This window comes from Panthera onca, chromosome D3 (assembly GCF_046562875.1).
Source record: "Panthera onca isolate mPanOnc1 chromosome D3, mPanOnc1 haplotype 2, whole genome shotgun sequence".
In the NCBI taxonomy this organism is placed as follows: Eukaryota; Metazoa; Chordata; class Mammalia; order Carnivora; family Felidae; genus Panthera; species Panthera onca.
In genome coordinates, this window is record NC_138350.1 from 28,108,375 (window position 1) to 28,132,366 (window position 23,992).

Genomic DNA, 23,992 nt, shown 5'->3' on the forward strand with positions numbered 1-23,992 from the left:
TTCCCGCACCCCTCACCAGGCTTTTCCACCCACCCAGCCTGGCCGCAGGATGCATACATGCCCATCTTCAGGGGAGAGCCAGGTCTGCCAGCCTATCACCCTCCTGCCTTTTCTGCCAGTTCTGAGCCCAGGTTTCTGGGTGGGGAGCCTCCGTAGGTGTCCCTTGTGTAGGCGGCCTTGCCAGCTGGCCAGCTGGGATGGTGATGGCCCTGGAAGCACTGACCACTTTCTGCCCTGGCCACATGGCTCTGTGGCTAGGAGTCTGGTGTTAGGGCCACACTAAGCTGGATTTGATGCCTGTGTGACTTTGGGCACAGAACTTAACCTCTCTGACCTTCAGACTCCTTATTTATAGAAAGGGGCCCATGGATCTGGCTGGAGTATTCGGAAAGCACAAACTAAGAGCTCAGCCAAGGCTGTAGTCTGCTCTCCAGTCCATGCTGTGCAGGCTCCAGGAAGCCCCCTGAGTTCACCTAAGTTCACCCCCACCATGGGAGGCACCCAGGTCCCACCCCAGCAGAGCTAACACCCTCTACCCCAGCAAGGAGGGAGCCCCATGGGAATTCAGCAAGAGCATGAGGAGGAGCCTAAGGGATAGCTGCTTTTCCTTCTGGGACGGGTTGGCAGACAAGACAGGTGGCAAGCCCACCCTCTCAAGAACTTACAAAACTGAGATGAGGAGAAAAATGGCCTGGTGCAGGGGACAGTTCCCACACTCAAACTGTAAGTTGGTGAGACCCTCAGGAGCCAGGCTGCAGGTCGGGCCAGGCCCCTTAGCAAGCACGCCTTGCTTCGGGCTGCCCCCTCTAGAGATCACAGTCACTGTAAACAAAACTGCCATGATTCAAACCGTGTGATCTTGAACCCACAGCAAAGCACCCGTTTCAAAGAACTGAACTGCTTGCTCACTGTGCCAATGTCTGTCCTCATTCTCTCTCCAATCCAGCCTGGAGGCTCCTCTGCCCACCATCACCTGGAATCCCATACTCCCCTGCTTTCCACCTGCCCCGTGGACACCCCTCCTCTGGTTTCTGTCCCCCTCCTTGGCTTTGTCCTTACCTCTCCTCTGTCCACTCCCTCAGGATGCTCCCCTGGGTCACATCTAGATGAGGCACTGCAAATGCTCAGAGCCCTCTTTCCAGTGGGGCCCACCTCCCCAGACTGAACTCCTAGCCTCCCCCCAGAGGAGACTTCCCCATCTCAGGTAGCTCCATCCTTGCAGGTGGGGAGGCTGAAACCCCAGAGCACCCACTCTGTGGTGACTGAGACTCCACTCACAGCACACACCTGATTCATAGGGAACCATGCCGCTCTATTCTCCAAACTGGATCTAAGAAGGGATGAGCCACTTCTCCCTGCTCTGCCCAAGCCTTGTGAGAGCCCACCTCGCTCTCCCTGGTTTCTCCTGGATGACTTCCTAACTGGTTCTCCCTTTTACCCGCCTAAGTAAGCCCTGTTCATCTGCCACCTGGCAGCTGAACATGGTCAGATCCCACCCCTCCTGGGTGTAAAGCCCCTGGGGGCTCTCGTGTCCCTCAGAGAAAAAGACCCACTGTGGCCTGCCCATCCTCATTCTTCCTCTGCTTCTCCTCCACCATCCTCCTCCGAGGTTCTGCCCCGCCCCCATGGCTCTTTTCTGCACTTCCAACAAGCCCTTTGCACTTAGAGCCTTGCCCCAGGCACTGCAGGGCTCCACCTCCTCTCCTGCAAACCTCTGACTACTCATCACCTCCCCATGGGTCTCCCTAGATCACCCTAAAGAACACAGCGCTCCCCAACTGAACACCTCCTACCCAGCACTTGCTAAATATCAGATGACTTTCTGTAAGTCTCCTCCACTGCGAGGACAGTGACATTTGTCCTGGCTGCTGTATGGCTGCTCCAATCACAGTAGGTGCATGGGATTATACTGGCTGCCCATCCGCTCCCCTCTTCAGGTTCTCCTGCCTCTGGGGAAAAGGAACCGCGGGTGGGAGCCTTGGAAGGGTATTGAAAGAGATGGCCCAGACCCTGAGTGGACAGTGCCCAGAGTGGCCGTCCTTCCCATTAACCAGCTCCACACAAAATCAGTCTTCCCCTCTCCACCCCATGAGGGGGACACCACCACTAACCCCATTTGACAGGGTCAGAGTCAGGCTCAGAGAGGTTAAGCGATTTGTTCCCAGTCCACACAGGTGGGGAGAGGTGGCATCTGGCTCCGAAATTCAACTCCGGGCTCCGGGCTACTGAAACAGGCCGCCTCATGGGGAGGCGTCCAGGCAACCGGACATGGAGCGAAGGGCTCAGGCTCCCGACAGCTTGAGCCTGCCACCGGATCCCCCAGCACGGAGCCCCATCGGGGAAGGAGGACTGAGGCGGAGAGACAAGGCCGTCAGCGATCGCGCCCTCCCCCTCTCCAGGCACGGCCCCGCCCGCCACTGCCACTGCATTCCTGGGGCCGGGGAGGCCCGGGAGGCGGCGGCGGCGGCGGCGGCGGCGTCGATGTGAAGCAGATGGCGGGCCAGGCCGGCCCCCGCCCCGGAGGCGGGGCTCACAGTGGGGAGGGGTCTGTGCGCCGCGGGATCCGAGCTCGGAAACCCCGCGCGGCCCCCTTGCAGCCCCTTGTCTGCGGCGACTGCCAAGCCCCCGGACGCGGCCTCCCATAGCCCTGCGGCTCAGGGCCCCCCGACGGAACCCAGACCGGAGTCCCGAGGCCGCCTCTCCAGCTTCCCACCCGCGCGGCGCCCCCCAACTTGCACCAAGGCACCCCCATACGCCAGCTCCTTGATCCCGAGAGCGGAGTTGTTCTTGACCTCGCTGTGGCCCCTGACCGGCCGACCAAGTCCTCTGACCTCTGCGCCCACTCCTAGCGTCTGTCCTCCGCTCTTTTCCCTCCAGGCAAGATCTTCGGCCCGCCGCTTTTCCGCGGGGCCTGCCCATTGCCTGTCCCACGCTGGCTTCCCCAACCGACACCTCGTGGCGTCCCGTCTGCGCGGCCCTTCCGCGCACCCAGAATCCCCACCGGGATTTCCACATCTTTCCGACCGTGGTGCACGTCATTGTCTTTTTGAATCCCGCTTCTGGTCCACTCTGAGCGCAGGCTCCTCAGTGCGAGCTCCATCACCATCCTCCTCCCACCCGCGCCTGCCTCTAAGATACAAATCTGTCCTTCCGAGTCCTGCCAGCCTCAAGATGCGTCGGCTCCCACCTCTCAGGAGTGCTGCTCCATCTCCACTCGGCCCTCACCCTCCCTCCCGCCTCGAGCCACACTCGTGCCTGGGGCCTTTGCACTTTGCACATACTCTTCCATCTGCTTGGAATGCCCTTCCCCGACTTCTCCCTATGGCCTTCACAACCCGGCCCAAGGGTTCCTTTTTCAAGGTCTGAAATCTCAGACACCGTCTGTCACCCTTCGGGGCGCCTACTGCACTCCGTTCTCCCATCGACTGACTTCTCGTCTGGGGTATCCTCGGATGCACCGTTGTGGCCCGGTGCCCAGGCTCGGCCTGGAGAGGAGTCTGCGTCGGCGAGGGCGGCGAAAAGGTCTAGAGCGTTTAGCTTAGGAAGGTCCCGGGTGCCCCCTCCCCTCGGCCCCTAGCGTCCCCCTCGACCCCCTCCCCCAGCCAGGCCGGGCTCCTACCCGGGAGCACGGCACACGTTGCGGCCGCGCGGGTTCAGCTCCTGGGACGCCGCGGGGCCGGGCAGCAGCCAGAGCAGCAGCAGCAGCAGCAGCGGTGGCAGCAGCGGCGACGGCGGCCCCCCGGCTCCCCGGCGCCGCGCCGGCCCGGCCCCCCGGGGCCCTGCGCCCTCCATGCGGCGCGGGGCAGGCGCGGGGCGGGCGCGGGTGCGGCCGCAGCGAGAGCGGCCGGAAGCGGAGTGCGCGGCCGGGCGGGGGGCGGCAGGAGGGGCGCCGGGCCGGGCAGGAAATTCCACATCGGCTCCCTGATCCCGGGCCAGCCGCGGCCGGCCAGGCGGCAGCGCCCGCCCCGCGCGCCAGACCCCACCCTCCGGCCGCGCCACCGCCCCTCCGCGCGGCCCCCGCCCCCACGCGGCCGCTAGCAAACTTGGGGGCGAACTTGGAGGAGGCCCGCGGAGCTTTGAAAGAGGGAGGGGCCAGCGCGAGGGAGGGGGGGCGCCCAAGGAATCCCCTGTCCGCGAGCCTTTCCGCTCCCTCTCCAACCACCCACCAGAGAAGCTGCCCCTGCGCGTTCAATGCGCAGCCAGGCCCGGGGTGGGAAAGGGGGTGGGGATGAGGACGCAACTCACGGAAGCTCCCTCGTCCCCCAGGACCTCGGAACCGGCCGGGGGAGGGCGGCCCAAAGAGTGCCCGGGTCAAGGCCGCAAGCCGGCCTCTGCTCCCCGACGCAAAGCCCTTGTAGAGCTGGGTTGTTCTGTCGGCTCCTTCTGCTCACTTCGTGCAAACCTTGCAGAGGACAGCCGAACAGGATGCTTGAGGCCTATGGGTCAACTCGCTCTGGACTTGAGGCCTGGGCAACGGGTGTCTTCGTAGGTACGGACTGCACACGTACCTGGACGGTAGCATGGCCCAACAGTGGGCTCGGATAGAAGGTGGAGGTAAATGCAGGTGGGGGCAAAGGCAGAGGGAGGAGACGGGAGTATTCCAGGACTGAGACCCTGTAATCCTGTCCAGGGGTGAAAGGTGAGCCTGGTTGAAGAATTCTAGTTGAGAAGGCTATTGGATCACCAGCGGAAAAGTCCAAAAGATGGAGTCAAGGGTGGAGGCCTGGGGGTTCCTGCATCAGGAAGAATGGGGGTGACAGCATAGAACGGAGCAGGGGCAGTTGGGTGGAGGGGGTGAGTTGAGAGGAACAGGGCCTAGGGGGACAGGGAGGAAGAGGAAATCTGGGCCCAGGAAGCAGAGGGGTGGCCAGTGCTCTGGGGCACAGACCCAATCACAGGACCCATGGAACAGGAAAGGTAGACAGGCCTGGGGGTGGAATAAAAGGGGGGCATCCTGGTCCCAGCAAAGATGAGCTTGTCTTTTGCAGACTTGGGAGTTGGTGGGAGGACCTGTGCAGGAGGGGGCACCTGTCTTCTCTTGAAGAGCAGGCTGAATACAGACTCCCTGAGGAGGGAGAGGCAGTGTCCTTCCTCACTTATGTGGAGGTGATCCAAGTAGAAGGTGGCCCAAAGGAGGGACTTGGAAACATGGCCATTGGAAGGCCCAAGACTGTGGGCATCACCAAGCTGGCTGGAAGGGAGACCTGTCCAGGGCAGGTCAGAGGAGGGTGAGATGGGAAGAGCAGGGTAGGGAGCTTCAGGGGTTGGGGCCCTTCCCTCAGCCTTGCTGGTGAAGGAGGGAAGCCAGAGGCAGGTGAGCTGGGTGGACTGGAAGGGGAAGTTGCACCCCTGAGATCACAAACACTTCTTGGAGACAAGTAAACAGGCTGACCACTTGTGGGCAGCTCCGCCTGGGCACGGCCCTGACCTCAGAAGCACCCTCCCAGTGCTAGGGCCCTTCCCATGGAGGCCCCTGTAGCCTGCCAGCAACAGAGGCCAAAAGAGGCCCATGTGGCTGCAGGGTCTACCCAGCAGCTTGTGGTAGCCCAGCTCCTGGCTTTAGAGGCACAGGCCCCAGGGCTTTGGGCATTCACCCCAGCTGGGCTGAGTTCATGTACAGATATCTCAAACTCCATCCTCTTCTTTCCCTTCCCTCAGAACTGCTTGCCACCCCCAAATTCCCACCTCTGGGAAGGGCACCAGCTGGATGATGCCCCCAATCCATGCCATCAGCAAGACTTCATGAATGTTTCAAATCTCTACCTACCCATCAGTTTATGACCCAGAATAGTCTTTCTAATCACATCTGACTGCCCCCCACTGCCCGCAGAACTGTCCCTAGCCTCATCTCACTCAAGACCCACAGTCCCCTACATGTGTCCCATCATGGCCACCTCCTAGTCGATGCCAAATTCAGGTGTCAAGTGCAAAGCCCATGTCTGTCCCAGCCACCACATCCCTATCAGGAGATGGAGAAATGCGGGTGAGTGATCATCCCTATGGCTGGCCTGGTGCCCTGTGGAAGCTGTGGGTTCACAGGCACCCACAGACTAACAACCACACAAGACACACCATGGGGTCCAGAGCCTGGGCCTACCCATTCCAGCCAGGATGGCTTCCCTGGGGTACTTGAGAGGGTGAGGATTTTGCAGACAGAGAGGGATGAGCATTGAGCTGAGTGAAGGTATGAATGCTGGGCCTGAGAGCCTGCCAAGCTGGAGAGCCCAGGCTGCCTAGGTCCTCAGACAGGAGGTGGGGGGGTGGTGGGGGGTGGTGGTGGATAGCCATGAATGCCTCCACATGGGACAGTGGCAAGACTCCTTTCAGGACTTGCGTCTACCCCATCCCATGTTCCACAGGGCCTCACAGATCCTCCTTTCCTCCCCTGAAGAGCAGAGGTCTCTTATAAAGCTGTGGCCGCACCTTGATGGCTCTGGGTAGGGGGATGGAACCAGCAAGCCCGGGGGACAGCAGAGGGGGGTTGGCATTTCTGGTGCTTCTCCTTCCCAGAAACTCTGGGGTCTGTAGGAACTGCCTCCCTGGCCTGCAAGGTAGTGGCAGAGACAGGAAATGCTGGGTTCCTACTGTGAGCCCCTAAAGGAGCAGGGGAGAGGACACTGAAGGATGTGGCCATCCTGTCCCATTAGAAGTGACCCATTAGGGTCAACACTAGGATTGCCACCCGAAGCGTAAGGGCATGAGATCATGTTGTGGTCAGGGATTGGGGGCATATTTGCACAGGAGTACCCGAGCCCCAAGAGACAGCTATGAAGATCATACATATGGTGTTGAGCAGCACAGCAATTCCCACTGGCCTCACCCCACACCCCAAAGTCTTTAGGGTACCTGGATCCTACCCTCTTCCTTCCATCAAGTAGCACACACTGCCTCTCTGCTCTCTTCCATCCACGACAGGGTGCCAGCTGCCTCAGGCTCTGGGCAAGGCACCGGGGTACAGAAAGAAGCCCCAGTTGTCCCCATGCTCTGCCCGGGAGACTTGGGAAGTCACAGATCACCAGCAGGGTGTTGCTGGCAGGGAGGCCTGCCGTTGGGAGTTTGCAAGTACAGAAACTACAGCAGGAGGGAAGGATGTTCAGGTAGAAGCTCAGCTGTGGAGAAGCCAGGTTGGTGCTGGAAGCTCAGCCCATTCGCTGGTGGCCCAGAGAGGTTCCCATCCACTGTAGCAGCATGACCCTTGAGACGGTGTGCTAAGAACTCAGCTAGCTAGTGAACCTACAGGAAATGCAGCTCTCCCGTTCCTATCCCGGCCACACTCAGATCCAGCAAGCTGGGGGAAGCCTATCGTGACTGGGCTTCCCTCCCCAGGCATGGGGCAGTTTTCTCAATGTCAGGCTGGGCTTTACTTGGGGCCAAGAGATTGCTAATCGAGGTGGACCCAGGTTCAGAGAAGAGCACTTCACCAGAGAAGGTGCTCCAGCAGGCCAAGCGACCACTTGTCAGCAGACCAGGGTAGGTTTCCAGGTTTCCCAGTAACAGCCTCTCTAGCTGGGGGTGTACTGTGCTTCTCCCTCAGAGGGGGGCTCCTGGCTTCCCACTGCCACTCAGCAGCTCTGACCCTGGGAAGCCCGGTGGGGCAGGCTTGCACAGGCTATGAAAGGAGTGTGGCCATGGCCATAGAAAAACAATTCACACCTTTTGTAAGAGGATTTATTTCATTTGTCAACAACATAGGGTCAGAAAAGCCCAGCTGTAGGGGATCTTTTTTATTACTAGAACCAGTCTCGGGCAATTCTATGTATCTCTGTTCTCTCTCCAGGGAGCTTGCAATAGCTCAAACCCCCAGATGCCAGGCAGGCAACGGGCTCACTCCACCCCCTCCCTGCCCACGGAAGGGGGCGCAATGTGCCCGGGCCCCCTCACCCGTGAGGCCAGTTCCCAGGTCCCTTTGGAGAAGGGTGCCTTCTCAGCCCAGCAGGGACTAGAACCAGGGACTGGGGAGGCCAAGACAGCTGGTGACGCCACACCCTGTCCGAGCTGAGGAGGAGTGGGCCCAGTCAACTCCTCCAGAGAACCAGAGCCCTCTGTAAGCATTCCCCAACGTAGGGTAATTACAGCCACAGATCTGCAGAGCTCCCCAAATAACTGCTATGGGCCGGCAGGCAGGCTGGTGTGAAGGATAGGTGGCAGGAGCCAGCAAGCAGGCGGTGCCAGCAGGAAGGACCACTTGAGGACCCGCTGCCCTCAGAGCTCCTGCCACCTTCCCTCTGACACCAGGTGCCGGAGCCCTAGTCCTCACTCGAGTTGTCAAACTCCTCCCAGTCAGACACACTCATCACCTCGGAAGCAAAGTCCGGGTCGGCCTGGCTGCGGTCAGGGGTCCCACGAGGCGGCTCGAGGAGCAGGGAGCGGGGCAGGGTGAGCACACAGGCTGCCAGGCCCGAGATGGAGTTGTCCAGCTGCGGCCCCTCCTCCCAGCAGTCCTTCTCCACATCGTAGATGTGCACATAGCCTGTGCGGCTGCCACGGTTGTGAGAGCGGCCACCCAGCACGTAGATCCTGGTGTCCAGCACAGCGATGCCAGGCTCACCGTGTCCAGCTGGGAGCGGGCAGACGGACGACCACTGCCCAGACGTGCAGCTGTAGCAGGCCACCTGCAAAGCCAAGGTCAGAGTAAAGCTGGACACCTGCTGGGACAGAGCTGCCAGCCTGTCCTGGGCCAGCTGGGCAGGGCGGCACTCTCAGCCAGGCCCTGGATTCAGACCAAGGCTGAGGGATGCAGCCAGGCTATGTGTAAACCCGGCTCCCCTGGAGGAAGAATTTGGGGCCAGCGTCAAAATGTCCTGTCCATGGACCAGGCTCTGCCCTGCCTCCAGGGCCCTCAGCCAGCCTGTGGCCCCAGGTGTGTGGGCATCTCCCAGTTGGCACACTGGCATGCTGTTCTTCTCCAAGGTCTTGGGTTCTCTCCCCTCCATAAGACTGAAACTGACTGAGGACAGGGACCCTAAGTAACTGCCCCACAAAGTACCCAACACAGAGGGAAGTGCAGATAAAATGTGGAAATAGTTAACTTGATGACTAGAGATGACCATCAACGTTCTCATGTCTCCAAAATTACCCCAAACAGTAAACAAATACATGGGAAAATGTTCAACCTATTAATAATCCAAAAAATGTAAAATAGGAGTTAAATTTGTCCCTGACAACAGGCAGCCACTGGGGGAAGAAAAATCACAAGATCCAGTGCTAGCAAATGTGTAATGAAGCCATACTACTGCGCATTTGACACTCCACGACAGCTATTTGGCAATGTGTACTAAGAGCCACAAAAATCTTACTTTTTGACTTAATAATCACACTCGGTTCTCCAGCTGTGGTCGGCAGAAAAGTGACCCTCCAAAGATGTCTATGCCCTAAATCTCTAAAATCTGTGTTACTTTACATGGCAAAAGGGACTTTGCCAACGTGCTTAAGGGTTTGGATCTAGAGATGGGGAGGTTATCCTGGATATTGTGGGTGGACCCACCTAATTGCACAAGTCCTTGAAAGGAGAGGGGAGAAAGTCTAACACGAGAGAAGTCAAAGGACAACCTGCCATTGCTGGCTGAGGATGAAGCGGTCCCATGCCAGGGAATGCAGAGGCGACCAGAAGCCAAGAAGGACCTTTAGCCGACAGCCAGAAAAGAAACAGGGACCTCAGTTCTACAAACGCGGGTAACTGAATTCTGATAACCTGAGTGAGCAAGGAGCAGATTCTTCCCAAGGGCCTCTATAAAGGACAGATACCCTGATAACACCTGGATTTTAGCCCAGTGAGACCGCATCAGACTTAGGACCTACAAACTGTAAGAATACACTTGCTTATGTTGTTTTAAGTGATTAAGTTGGTGGTGATTTGTCATGGCAGCAATAGGAAACTAATCCACTATAGCCCAGGGGTTCTTACCACTCAAGACCTATTAAAACAGATTTGCTCAGGGGCACCTGAGTGGCTCAGTCAGTTAAGCATCTGACTTTGGCTCAGGTCATGATCTCACAGCTTGTGAGTTCGAGCCCTGCGTCGGGCTCTGTGCTAACGGCTCAGAGCCTGGAGCCTGCTTTGAATTCTGTGTCTCCCTCTCTCTCTTCCCCTCCCCGGCTTGCACTCTGTCTCTCTCAAAAAAAATAAATAAACATTAAAAATAAATAAATAAATAAATAAATAAAAACAGATTTGCTGAGCCCTGCCCCCAGAGTTTCCAATTCAGTGGGTCGGGCATGGGTCTGGCGTGGGTCCTGAGAACCTACATTGCTAACAAGTTCCCAGGTGATTGGATGCTGGTAGTCTGGGACCACGCTTTGAGAAGAATGGCTCTCACCTAAGGAAATAATCCAAAATACCTGAAAAGTTCTACAAAGCAAGTATTACTTATGTTACTTGAAATAGTTAAAACTTGAACCAATCCAAATGATGCATCAACGTGACAGAATTCTGCAGAGCCACTGAGGTAGAAGAGGTGGCTATGGAGATCAAGAATTAAACTGGAAAACAGCCATAACAAACTTTAGCCAGAAGCAGAATGGAATGCTCTTTACCTACAATTAGGTGGAAACTATGCACGGGTAGGACTAAAAAATAGTGGCACTGATCTGGATTATGGGTGCTTTTCCTCACCCTTATCCATTATTCAAACATTTTGCAAGGTGGTTATATTAATTTTATAATTAATGTTTTTAATAATAAAAACAAATGAAAGTACCCTGTACGATACTATAATGGTGGATACATGTCATTTTTCCAAACCCATAGAATGTACACCACCAAGAGTGAGCCCTAATGTAAACTTTGGACTTGGGGTAACAACACGTCACCGTAGGTTCACTGACTGTAACAAAGGTCTCACTCTGGTGGGGGATGTTGATAGTGAGGAGACCATGTGTGCGGGGGTGGGGGTATATGGGAAATCTCTGTACCTTCTGCTCAATTTTGCCAAGAATCTAAAACTGCTATAAAAAATAAAGTCTAGGGGTGCCAGGGCGGCTCAGTCATTAAGTGTCTGACTGGCTCAGGTCATGCTCTCACAGTTCATGGGTTCAAGCCCCACGTCGGGCTCTGTGCTCACAGCTTAGAGCCTGGAGCCTGCTTTGAGTTCTGTGTCTCCCTCTCTCTCTGCCCCTCCCCTGCTCAAACTCTGTCTCTCTCTCAAAAATAAGTAAACATAAAAAAAAAAAAAACGTCTATTGGGCACCTGGGTGGTTTTAAGTGTCCGACTCTTGATCTCAGCTCAGGTATGATCTCACAGTTCATGAATTCGAGCCCTGAGTCTGGCTCTGCACTAATAGCACAGAGCCTGCTTGGGATTCTGTCTCTCCCTCTCACTACCCCTTCCCCACATCCACTCTCTCTCTCAAAATACATAAACTTTAGTAAATAAAGTCTATTTTTTAAAAAGGCATACACATTACAATTAATTTTTCATCCATAACAATTAAAAGGGATGGGAATAATGTGTAGGTGGGCAGCCCAGCTCTGCTCACCTGATGCACGTCCCTCCTGTAGCCAGCATCATTGTTGCTGCCCCCAATCACATACAGCTTGTCCAGGAGAGTGGCCATGCCGTGCCAGGCCCGCCGCACAGGTCCGTCCGCCAGGCTGTGCCAGGTGTTGCTGTCTGGGTCATAGCAGTGTGTCTCCTTTAGGTAGTCCTCCCCTCTGCGGCCGCAGGTAATGTACATCTTCCCCTCCAGCGAGGCGCCCGCGTGGGCATACACCTGCTCAGGGCCACCAAGAGAACCGGGACAGTGGGAAGGGGGCAAGAGGGCCATGAGGGAGGGCAACCAGGAGCCCTTGCCAAGGCCACTCATACCCCCAAAGCTGCCCCATGCCTCATGGCATCCCAACTTCCACCTCACGTTCTGCAAGCATATTCCCTGATACAGTCCAAGTCATCCACCCCGACCTTACTCCAACAGGGGACAGTCTGTGGACCCAGAGGTAACTCTGAGTTTCTACAAGGTGGAGAATGGAATCTCTCTTTCCCTTGCCCCTAAAGGAGATGTCTGCATGGGGGGCCCAAAGCAGTCAAAGCACAGCTTTCAGAGCCAGACACAGGAGAATAGATAGCACTTCTGGGACTGCCTGACCCACGCTCAGTGCCCTCCACCTCCCCCCACAACCCCACACCCCCACTCCCAATGGCCAGCCAATCCTCCAGGACTGCTGACCCCACTTTCAAAATCTGTTCACAAATAATATATAATGACATGATGAGGAAAAAAGTGAGATGCAAAATCAACACCAAGAATAATGCCATTTTAGTGATACTTATGTGTGGAGGAGGAAAATACACCACCCTGCTTTTGATTTTGGTCTTCAGCCTTATGCATGCACCCTGGCAGAGGATCTCCTCCCTGCCCTGCCAGCTGGACTCCTCACACTGGTCCCTACCACATCCTCCTCTCTCCTACCCACTCACTCCACCCACCCTGAGCAAGGCCCTTCATGCTGGGCCCATGGGCCCCAAGGCAGAGCACTGTGTGTTTTAGGGGTAGAGGAGCCCCATGGGGTGTGGAAGCTCCAGAGTTGTGTTACAGAGCCAGTCACTAACATTCAGGTTGTGTGGAGACACAGTAAAGGGCTGGAGAGGTGGACAGGGTGGAGAACAGGGGAGAGAGCACTGGGCAGGACATATACCAAGGGTCTGGGTCTTCTCCCATCAGTGGTAGGGGTTGGGAGGTTTTGGTGCTTTTTTAAATTAAACTTTTCATTTTGAAGTGTAGATTCACATGTAGTTGTAAGAAATAATACAGACCATATGTACCCTTTACCCAGACTCCCCAGTAGTAAGAGCTAGTATAACTGTAGCACAATAAACACAACCAGGACACTTATGTTGACATAGTCAAGACACAGGACATTGCCACTTCCACTAGGATTTGCCAATTTGTAATCCTGTTGCCGATTTGTAATCACACCTATGTCCCTCGCCCCGATTTCTGGTTGTTAGCAATAAACCGATATAAATATTTGAGTACAAAATTTTCATTTCTCTGGGGAAAATACCCAAGATATTGGAAGTCAACTTTTTAAAGACACTGTGAAGTTCTTTCCCAGTGTAGCTGTGCCATTTTACATTCCCACCAGCAACGTATGAGAAACCTAGCTTCTCAGCATCCTTGCCAGCACTGGGTGTTGCCATTTTTTAGTCCTCTTTTTTAGTTTCTCTGATAGGTGGTTTTCTCACTATGAATTTAATTTGAGCTTCCCTAATGGCTAATGATGTTGCAAATCTTCTCATGTGCTTGTTTGCCATCTGTACATCCCCTCTGTACTTTTGCTGAAGTCCATTTTATCAATTTTTCTTTTTACGGCTCATCCTTTGGGAAAGGTCAAGTCCAAGTCCTTGTTGCCTAGCCCTAGATCCCAAAGATTTTCTTCTACTTCTCTACTTTCCCCCAATAAATATAGCTCTTTGTTTTACATATAAGCCCATAAGGCATTTGAGTTAATTTTTATATAAACTATGAGACTTGGGTTGATGTTCACTTTCTTTGCCTATGGATGTCCAACTGCTCCAGCATAATTTGTTGAAAGATTATCTTTCCTCCATTCAATTGCTTCTGCATCTTTGTCAAAATTCAGATGGGCATTTTGTGTGGGTCTATTGTGGGTTCTCCATTCTGTTCCACTGATCTATGTGTCTATCCCCCTGCCAATATCATGGTTGTGACTACCATAACTATGTAGTTAAGTGTTGAAATCAGGCAGATTGATTCTTCCCACTTTATTCTTTTACACAATGGAGGTATTCTAGGTCCCATATATTGATATGGGAAGAACTGACATCTTTATTATTTGAGTCCTCCAATCCATATACATGGTATGTCTCCCCACTCATTTACATCTTCTTTTATAACTTTCATTAGTATTTTATAATTTTCAGCATATCAATCCTGTAAGTGTTAAATATATACTTATGTATTTCATTTTTTTGAGCAATTGTAAATAGTATCATCTTCATAATTTCAGTGTCCACGTTTGTTGCTAGTACACAAAAATGCAATTGATTTAAAAAAATTTTTTAATCTTTATTTATTTTTGAGAGACAGAGAGAGAGAGAGACAGAAGGAGCGAGCGAGCATGAGCAGGGGAGGGGCAGAGAGAGGGGGAGACACAGAATCTGAAGCAGGCTCCAGGCTCTGAGCTGTGAACACAGAGCCTGACATGGCGCTTGAACTCACGGACTGCGAGATCATGACCTGAGCCAAAGATGGATGCCTAACTGACTAAGCCACCCAGGCACTGTGCAATTGATTTTTTTATGCTTATATCTTATATGCTTTTATCTTATATCTTGCAATTTTACTGATCTCACTTATTAGTGCTAGGATTTTTTTTTTTTTGTATATTCCTTTAGATTTTTGACAATTTATTGATTTGTAGGGTCAGTTTTATTTCTTTCTTTTCAAGCTGCATGCGTTTATTTTCTTTTCTTGCCATGTTTCCCTGGCTAGACCCTCCAGAACTATGATGAATAAGAGTGGTGAGAACAGACATCCTTGCCCTGCTCCCCAACTTAAGAAAAAAGCATTCAATTCAGTCTTTCACCATTAAACACACTACTAGCAGTAGGATTTTTATAGATGTTCTTCAGCAAGTCGAAGAAAAGCATCTCTATTCTAAGTTCCTGAGTTTAATCACGAATGGATGCAACATATTGTCAAATCCTTTTTCTGCTTTGACTGACATGTGATTTTTTAACATGGTCAAGTATGCGCTGATTAAATTTCAAATACGGAACTAGCCTCCCATCTCTGTAATCAATTCCATTTTGTCATGTATTTATTGGAGGGGGTTAATTGTATTAGCTAACATTCAGTGAAGGATATTATATGTATATGAGAGATATACGTATGAGAGATTTGAGAGATTTGTCTTTTTTTGGTACCATCTTTGTCTGGTTTTGCTATCGATATTAACCCCGTAACATAAATTGGGAAGTATTCCCTCCTTTTCCATTTTCTAGAAAAAAAAATTCATGCAGATTTGGTATTAGCTTTTCTTTCAATGTTTAGAATTCCTCAATACTACTAGGCCTGGACATTTCTTTCTGCGAAGTTTAATTTTCTTACCAGGTATAGGGCTATTCAAGTTATCTATTTACTTTTGAGTCAGTTGTGTTAGGTTGTATTTTGGGGGAATTAGTCCATTTCATCTGTAATCAAGTTTACATGTGTAGAGTTGTTCATAGTATCATCCCCCTTAACATCCTTTTGAAGTTTGCAGGGTTGTAATTATGTCCCGTTATATTCTTGATATTTTAAATTGTGTCTTCTCTTTCTTCTTTCTCAAACTTACTAGAGGTTTGTCAATTTTGTTGATCTTGTTAATAAGATGCCAGTTCTTTATTTTGTTGATTTTCTCTATGATTTTACTGCTTTTAACTTCTAATTTCTGTTCTTTGATATTTCTTTTCTTCTGCTTGGTTTGGCTTTATTTTGCTCCCCCCCCCCCAAATTCTTTTTTTTTTTTAATTTTTTTAACGTTTATTTATTTTTGAGACAGAGAGAGACAGAGCATGAACGGGGGAGGGTCAGAGAGAGAGGGAGACACAGAATCGGAAGCAGGCTCCAGGCTCTGAGCCGTCAGCCCAGAGCCCGACGTGGGGTTTGAACTCGTGGACCGCGAGATCGTGACCTGAGCTGAAGTCGGACGCTTAACCGACTGAGCCACCCAGGCGCCCCTCCCAAATTCTTAAGATAGGAGTTTGTATAAATGATTTGAGATTTACTTCTTCTCTAACATATGCTTTCAGTGCCACAAATTCCCCTCTCAGCACAGCTTTAGCTGGATGCCACAAATTTTGACATGCTGCCTTTCCATTTTCATTCACTTCAAGGTATTTTTATTATTCCCCTCTGACCCATGGATTATTTAGAAGTGTGTTGTTCAGTTTCCAATGATTTGGAGATTTCTGTTGGTGATTGCTAGTTTGAGTCTATTTGAGTAGGAGAACACACTGTAGGATTTCAATTTTTATACATTCATTGAAGTTTGCTTCCCATCGGTGTTACCAGCTGTCAGCGTCTTTACTTACAAGTATGAGATATATGAGGCAAAAAGAAAACCCAGGGAACACATTAGTGTGTGGTGTTGTCCTCAGTTCTTGAGATCTCTAGCTGAACTGCCTTCTCTCAACCATTCCGAGTCTTAAGTTTATGTATAATGCCCAGAGTTTTGAGTTGTACTTAGCACAGAGGAATCAAGAAGAATGTATCTACTCTATCTTCCTAGAAGTGTGAATTCTCTTGGAGGGGTTTTTTAAGTGAGTAGAGATCCCTGCAGAGATCTCCTTTTTCTCCTCTGGAACACAGGAAGGCAACACTCTGCCTGCTGCTGGGGCAGAGAGTTCATGGTCTGTTGGGGGCATGTCAGCAACCAGTTCTTAATGATGCCATGTTGGTGGGACTCAGCATTATGAGGATCCCTAAGAAACAGGTGAGAGGACATGACAAATGGATGGGGTTGTGTGACAGCTTTTTCCTCTCGGCCATTTGCTATGTCTGAATGTGGGTTCTGAGTTGGCAATGTGGACTGCATAGCTGCCTTCTCTGGGACCTGTGGGCCCCCTTTGCTCACAGGAGAAAATCCCCTGTTCTCTGGCAGGCTTCTCGTCTACCTCCTTGGCTGCCCCTCCACAACCTTCTCTTCATCCCTGCTCCTCTGAGCTCATCACAGCTGTTCATGTGCACACCATCATGTCCTGACAAATCCCCCACATTTCTATTTCCCCTGAGCTCACTTTTAATGCCAAACTGACATTTCCAATTGCAATATTTATCGTGTCCTAGATGAAACCTTTCCTTTTCTTTTTCATTCCCAAACTCATTTGTCTTCTTGGTCTGCGGCCTGGTCATCAGCACAGGTGCTCAAACCTGGCACCTGGGCATCTTCCATGATCTATCCCCTTTCATTCTCTAACATCTGATCCATCAGCAAGTCTGGTCAGTTTACTTCCAAACTACACCTCGAACCTGCCCATCTCCCTCCTTCCCCATAGCCTCCACCCTAGCACAAGCCACAGTGGCCCCTACGTGGACCACCTGATGGCTCAGGAGCTGCTCCCCTCTACCCTCATCCCTTCACAATCCCTCCTCATGCCAACCCTCTTTATTCAGAACTGGGAAGTCCCCCTCCTGGCCTGGGAGCTTCTTTTCCCTCTCCCAACAGCTGCTTCCTTTAGACCCTGGTCTAATCAACATCTTGCTTGGGTCTTCCCCAGTCTTTTCGGGTTAGTCCTGCCAAAGACCCCTCCCTGAGCAATGCTGAGCTCAATTCTCTCAATTTCCTTCAACACACTTAGCACAATAGACAGTTACTTTAATGATTTGTTTAGAGGTTAAAAGCAGTCTCTCTTAACATGGGCTGTGAGCGCCATGACCTGTGTGTGTGCGCGCGTGCGAAATCCTTTCTCATTTCTTATCACCACTGGATCCCCAGAACACGGTATATGGTAGGTGCTTAATAAAAAGTAGCTGAAATGAACAAACAGTACGAAGGAAGGAAGGAAGGAAGGAACACTGACATTCTGGGGAGAAGCAGGTTGAAGATCGAGGCTGCCCCTCTGTGGCCACATCGGAGAACTACAGCTTCACCAGGCAGCCCCAGACAAAGAACCCCTGGAGCCCCCCATTCCCACTCACTCCTTTCCAGAACAGAATTCAGGTGTCCATCAGGTCTCAATGACCCCCTGATCTTTCCCATACGAAATATTTTCCTTTTTCCAGAATGAGGATAGTGAGTACCCCACCAAAGGGGGCTTCCTTCCCCAAAGCTGAAGAGCAAGGAGCAGGCTAGCTTCCTACCTGGGAGAACTACAGTGGGAGACCCCAGTCTCAGAGGCCTCATGGGCCCTGGAAAAGAGCTGGGCCCATCAGGAAGACCCTCAGCCCCCTGAGGTCAAAATCTACCCTGAGGGAATTGGGAGAGAGGTGAGAGATAAAGAGGGGAGGTTTGGAAAGAGGTTCAGAAAGGCAGGAGCTCTTATGGCAGAGCCTGGGAAATAGCCCCATGTGTGTCCCCACACCATCCTCTGCCACTAGAGGGCTCAGAGATGCCCAAAAGTAGCCTGGGCCATAGAAGGTGCTCCCCGAGTTATAATGCCAATATGGGAAGGGTGCCTACCCCGCTCTGAGGTAGGACCCAAAACATGGGACCTGGATCACTGAGGCCTCTTCCTTACCCTAGGAACTTGTGCCTGGTTTTACAGCCAGGGTCCTAATATCCCAAGTCCATAAGATAAGACAGGCACATCCCTAAAACACCACCTTTGCACAATGACCATATTTTAAACATCTTCAAATCGGACCAAAGTACTATGCAGGATGCACATGATTTTAAAAAACAAATGAATAAATATGAAATACGACTTCTAAACTGGTTTTCTGGCTTTTCAAAGGCCCCACCCTCCAGGAGGCCTGTGTAAGTCTGAGGCTCCTGAGACCTCCTCTATGGTAGTGTCCCTTCTGTTTAACATTTTTGGACACGTCCCAGCTCAGCTCCACTGTCCTGAAGGACAGACAAGGGGAAGGCTTCTGTCTACATTTGAACTGCAGGGTTAAAGCAGCTTCCTGGGACAAGGTGGCGAGACCCTTGATGGGCAAGACAGAGGTGAAATTCTGGGGAATGGAGTCTGATGCGTGCTTCGGGAGGATCTCCCCGGGGGTGGCTGAACCTCAGGGGTCCCCCGCCCAATCACAGTGCAGAGTCTTTGGAGGTACCCACTGGGCCTAGTTCCCTGGCCTGGCCACACATTCACTCTGCACACCGTCTAAGGAAAGCAGACAGGAGAAGGCCCCACTTGGAGGGGCTTCCTTACCTCCCTCTTGAGCGGAGCCACGTAAGCCCAGGAGTTGGTGGTGGGATCATAACGCTCCACAGCATTCAGATCGTTATGGTAGTCGCGACCCGCCACCGCATAGATGTACCTGCCCACAACACACACACACAGGTCGGCGTGTTCCTGCTGCAGGGACTGGATCTGGAACCAGCGGTTGTGCCTTGGGTCATACCTTTTGAGGGAACATGAAGGCAGTGGATCATTGATAGGCCAGAAAGCCTGCCCAGCAGGCCCACACCTCCTGCTCCATCACTGTACCCCAGCTGCCCTCACACACCAGCACAGGCCTACCCACAGCCACACCAGCAGGCCGCTACATGCCTGAACACGGATATGTCCCCAGCATGGAGCCTGGAAAGCATGACCAGGAACTCGGGTTTCTGCCCATGATGCCATCATATTCTAGGGGTGACCTCATGGGGGGTTTCTAGCCCACCTATCTGTCCACCCCAGGCTGCCCCATCTCACCTATCCAGATCCATGGTCCCCACAGTCCCATCCCCATTGAAGAATGCCCATCCCTGGACAGGCACAACAGCCTCCCGGCCTATGGCCAATGCCAGCACTCCCTCCAGAGTCGTCTGCCAGCATCCTGTCACAGACCACACCTCCATCACTTCAGGTACCTCTCCTAAGCTGTCCTGTTGCCAGCTGGTGGAATGAGAGCCATCTCCCACATCTCTCTTTCTCCATCAACCTTTTTTTAAAGGTTTATTTATCATGAGAGAGCAAGAGAAAGCACAAATGGGGGAGGAGTAGAAAGAGAGGGAGAGAGAGAGAGCGAGATTGGGCGGGGGGAGGGGGGGATCTCAAGCAGGCTCCACACCATCAATGCAGAGTCCCACGTGGGACTCATAAACCACGAGATCATGACCTGGGCCAAGTCTGATGCTTAACCAACTAAGCCACCCAGGCACCCCGGGGATATGATTTTTTAAAAGGCTGATGGAGAGGGGTGCCTGGATGGCTCAGTCGGTTAAGTGTCTGACTTCAGCTCAAATCATGGAGATCAAGATCCGCACTGGGCTCTCTGCTGTCACCGCAGAGCCTGCTTTGGATCCTCTGTACCCCTCTCTGCCCATCGCCCACTCTCTCTCTCAAAAATAAACATTTTTTTAAAAAGTCGTATCCCCAAGCAACTTCATTCTGACCTGCTTTGTGTGGCTGCCCCCCTCCCATAGCCCCCCTGAGGTCGTGCTTCCCCTCATCTGCCTTTGAGGGGCCTCACATGCCCAACCCACGGGATCTCAATCACTCCAGGAGACAAGCTATCACCCCTCACTTCCTCCTCCTGCATGTCAGACCCACACTGCAAAGGCCTCCTAACCATCTCCAGCTGGCTGCTCACCGGTCCTGAACGGAACCCCACACTCCCTCTGCCCACCGATCCTACCCTCAGCAGCAAAGCCCCCACTCACACCAAAATCCTCACTAGCCTAGCAGCTGGGGAGGCCCTTACAGCCCAGTCCACACCAACCTTGCCAGCACTCAGCCCTGCCGCACTCCATGCCCTAGGCCTGGCACTCCGTGGGGCACACTGGCGAGTATGCTACTTGGGTCAATACAGACGATTACAGAACCTTGAGGGACCAGGACCCTGAGAGCCCAAGGGCCAAGCCCACTCTTCCCCTGACCTGCAACTGTCCCCTTCCCTTGGACATCCACTCAGGCACCAGCATCTTGAGTGCCTGCTTCTGAAGCCTCCTTGCTCAATAGCTCATGCATAATTACAGCCGCTTTCAGATAAGTGGTTATTTCTCCACAGAAAGACCAACCCCAAGAAGACAAGCTGAACTTCAACTGGCTCATTAGAGAGTGAGCAAAGTTTGCTTTGGTCTGGGTCTGTGCCCCACACTGGTTGGTGAAGAGATAAGTTTCATCCAGATGCGCTAGGCAGCTGCTTCTTCCTGCCTGCACCTTTTGGCCAGCTCTTCCCTGACAGACAGGAATGACAGGAAACAAGGTGCTCAGGGGTTGGGGCCAACAGGAGAGAAAGAACACGCATGTGGGTCACACAGACCCAGGATGGACAGCTGGTCTGCCCCATCCAGCTGGGTGTGTCTGGGCATTGATTTCCCTCCCTTGACATTCACTCAGTTTCCGCACCTGGCCAACAGGGGGATGCCACCTGCCTCCAAAAGCTATCGTGAGGGCTCAGAAAGGGACTTCGTTAAGACTGACTCAAGTCTGTATTCCTAGACTTCGCTGTAACTCAGGGATCAGTGAATTGAACAAAGATTACCATAGGTGAAATCATTCAGTCACTCTGCAAATATTCACCGGCGACCCAACATGGATCAGGCACGGTGCTCAGTGCTGCGAATCCAGAGGCAAACTCCAGACCAGGACCCTTCTTTCCATTGTAGATGGGAAGCAGGCTAAAGAGAACACGTAAGCAAGCACTCCATATAATGACAAACGCCACAAAGGACAAGAACTGAGGTACAGAGAGGGTGATCTACTCAGAGATCATAATCTATTGGGCAGAGGGGGCCGGGAGGTCAGAGCTCTCTCACGGGGACCAGGAAGGGCCTCCCAAGAAGGTGGCGGTTAAGAACTCAATGACGAGAGGCCCAGCCAGTTGAAGGTCCAGCTGGGGACCGGAGCCCAAGCCAGTCCAGGGGCTCGGCACTCGTGAGGCCCTGCCAACTGACTGGGATGGCGCTTCCCACTGCCTTTCCTGTGTACAACACTCATTCATGTACATGTTCCCCCAACCCCGTTTCTAGTTAAGTGCAAGTCAGCATCATCCACCAGAGTGAGACAAGCAAGACCCACCCGATGCTTCCGCTTGCTTCCTTCCGGCCCTCACAGCTGCCTCAGATGCATTCATTTGGATTTGCAGTTTCAGATTTAACACACACACACGCACGCAATACATACACACACCATACATCAGTAATTTAGACACAATCACAGTTGCTCTCATTTCTTATCTCCCCACTGTGTCCTGTATTCCACATTTCTTTCTTGATTTTCTACTTTGTCAGAATAAGTTCTCAAGTAATATTTTTTCTAATAAAAACTAGCTACAGAAGGATATAAACAGTTCTAGTCACTTTAAGGCAGAATTTAGATCACCCTACTGCAAACTCGGAAGCTCAAGCTACAGTGGATACAAAACGCTCTGGAGTCCTTGTTAAATTGAGCAGACCGTTTTTCTTCTGTATTTCCACAACTTAAGCATTCCCATGGCTATTTTTTTTTTTTAATGTTTATTTACTTCTGAGAGAAAGCATGTGCAAGAGCAGGGAGGGGCAAAGAGAAAGGGGAACAGAGGATCCGAAGTGGGCTCTATGTTGATAGCAGTGAGCCCAATGAAGGGCTCAAAACTTACAAACTGTGAGATCATGACCTGAGCTGAAGTTGGACACTCAATCGACTGACCCACCCAGGTGCCCCAACATTCCTATGACTTTTTTTTTTAATGTTTGTTTATTCTTTGAGAGAGAGAGAGAGAGAGAGAGAGCACGAGCATGAGCAGGGGAGGGGCAGAGAGAGGGAGACACAGAATCTGAAGCTGCTCCAGGCTCTGAGCTGTCAGCACAGAGACTGATGCGGGGCTCAAACTCACAAACCGTGAGATCATGACCTGAGCCGAAGTCAGATGCTTAACCAACTGAGCCACCCAGGCGCTCCAACATTCCTATGACTATTAATGAAGTCCCTTACAATCAAAGAAATGTTTAAAATATATTTTAAAATACAAACAGACATGGGAATGCCCCACGTTAAAAACAAGTGGCTATTCTAAGTAAGGTCAGAGGGCAAAAAGCCACTCCCAGGTAAGGCATATCAGTACAGGCTCTGCCCTCTCCCATCTGAAAGTAGGGTGTTCTTGGAAACCTTTCAGAAGTTGAAATGGCATAAAACAGAGCAATTACAATTAGTTTACATGGAAAAAAATTTGAGCATTCCCAGGCCCAAAAAATAACCGTTCTCAGGGCTTTTCTGATACCTGAAGTCACACCTTGCTAATGAATGCACAAAATAAATGGAGATAAAGCACAGATGCTTACAAATAGAGTTCAAAGCTATGGCCACTTGATGCTGAGATGCTGGGTGTCATTCCTGGGGAAGGCACTTGGAAGGGCCATCTCGCTAAGGGTGCAAGCTCCTCTATAAAGGCTCACTGCTAAACCAATGCTGAACATGATCTTCTCTTTTCGTCTTGTTTTTGTAAAAGTGAAAATCCTCTTTGGAATTCTACTGGTTAGTGAAAATAGGCACTAACATAGGTCTTTCATGAAAGCAAAGTGGAATAATGTGGACTTTTGAAAGCGGGGTGGGGGAGGGGTACAAATAAAATTTGCTCCAAGAGAGTTAACTTCCTATATGCAGCTCCTATACCAGTGTTCTGATATAATCTGTTAAATCCTCAAGCCTCAAAATGCAAACTCTAACTAACTGCAAATTTTGTCTTTTCATATTCTGAGAGTCTGTAGACCCTAAGGCTGGTAAATTAAGGAAGGGGAGAGGGAAGAGAACCTAACTCTTAGACCATTCAAATTAAGACCCATCTGGCAGTTTTAAAAGTCTATGAAGAGATTAAAGGAACTCTCACCCTATAGAGAGAACAGACACCAGGGCCCTCACCACCACCCCATCACCCCAGGCAGATACTGCATCCCAACCCTTCTGAGATACCTCCCCTTGCCAGGTAGGCCTCACCAACCCTACCTGCCACAGTGACCTAACCTTCTCACTGGAGTTTGAGGCCATGGTTATCAAACACTGGTGCTGATACTAGCATTTTCCAGAGTTTGGCTTGGGACTCAGAGCACATGTTCACCAATGGGGAATTTAGACTAGTCTTGAGTGCAACGGACATCAAAGCAGTAAAAGGGCAGACTAAGGGCAGGCAGTGGCCCCAACTGTTGCCGGCATGGCCCTCTGGGAAAGCCCCAGGGCTGGCCTCCCAGTGGGCATACAACCACCCCGTTGTATGCTAAAGGCTGGTGACCATAACACCCTGGAGAGGTCTGTTTTGTAGGTCTGTGGGTTGCCTCAGCAGGGAGATGTGGCTTTGGCCCTCCCACTGTGAAAGAAACAGGCCCCTAAAAAGGAAGCTTTGAGGCTTTTCAAGGGAAGGCTGAACCTGGTGCTGCCACACCCACTGTGGAGGTTATTCTGTTAGAGAGAAAATCAAAGTATTG

The 23,992-nt window shown here is 51.9% G+C and overlaps 1 protein-coding gene across 1 annotated transcript in view; it reads right to left on the minus strand.

The window, feature by feature from the left end:
* Positions 1–7,650: 7,650 nt before the first annotated feature.
* The window catches only part of LOC132665669 (kelch-like protein 22), a 41,091-nt gene continuing 24,749 nt past the window's right edge, over positions 7,651–23,992 (minus strand). The window contains exons 5-7 of the mRNA XM_060613020.2: positions 18,816–19,008; positions 11,476–11,709; positions 7,651–8,612 (exon numbers count right to left, since the gene is read on the minus strand). Of these exons, the coding sequence (XP_060469003.1) occupies positions 8,247–8,612; positions 11,476–11,709; positions 18,816–19,008 (793 nt within the window). The 3' untranslated portion in view covers positions 7,651–8,246. The remainder of the gene's footprint in view (positions 8,613–11,475; positions 11,710–18,815; positions 19,009–23,992) is intronic.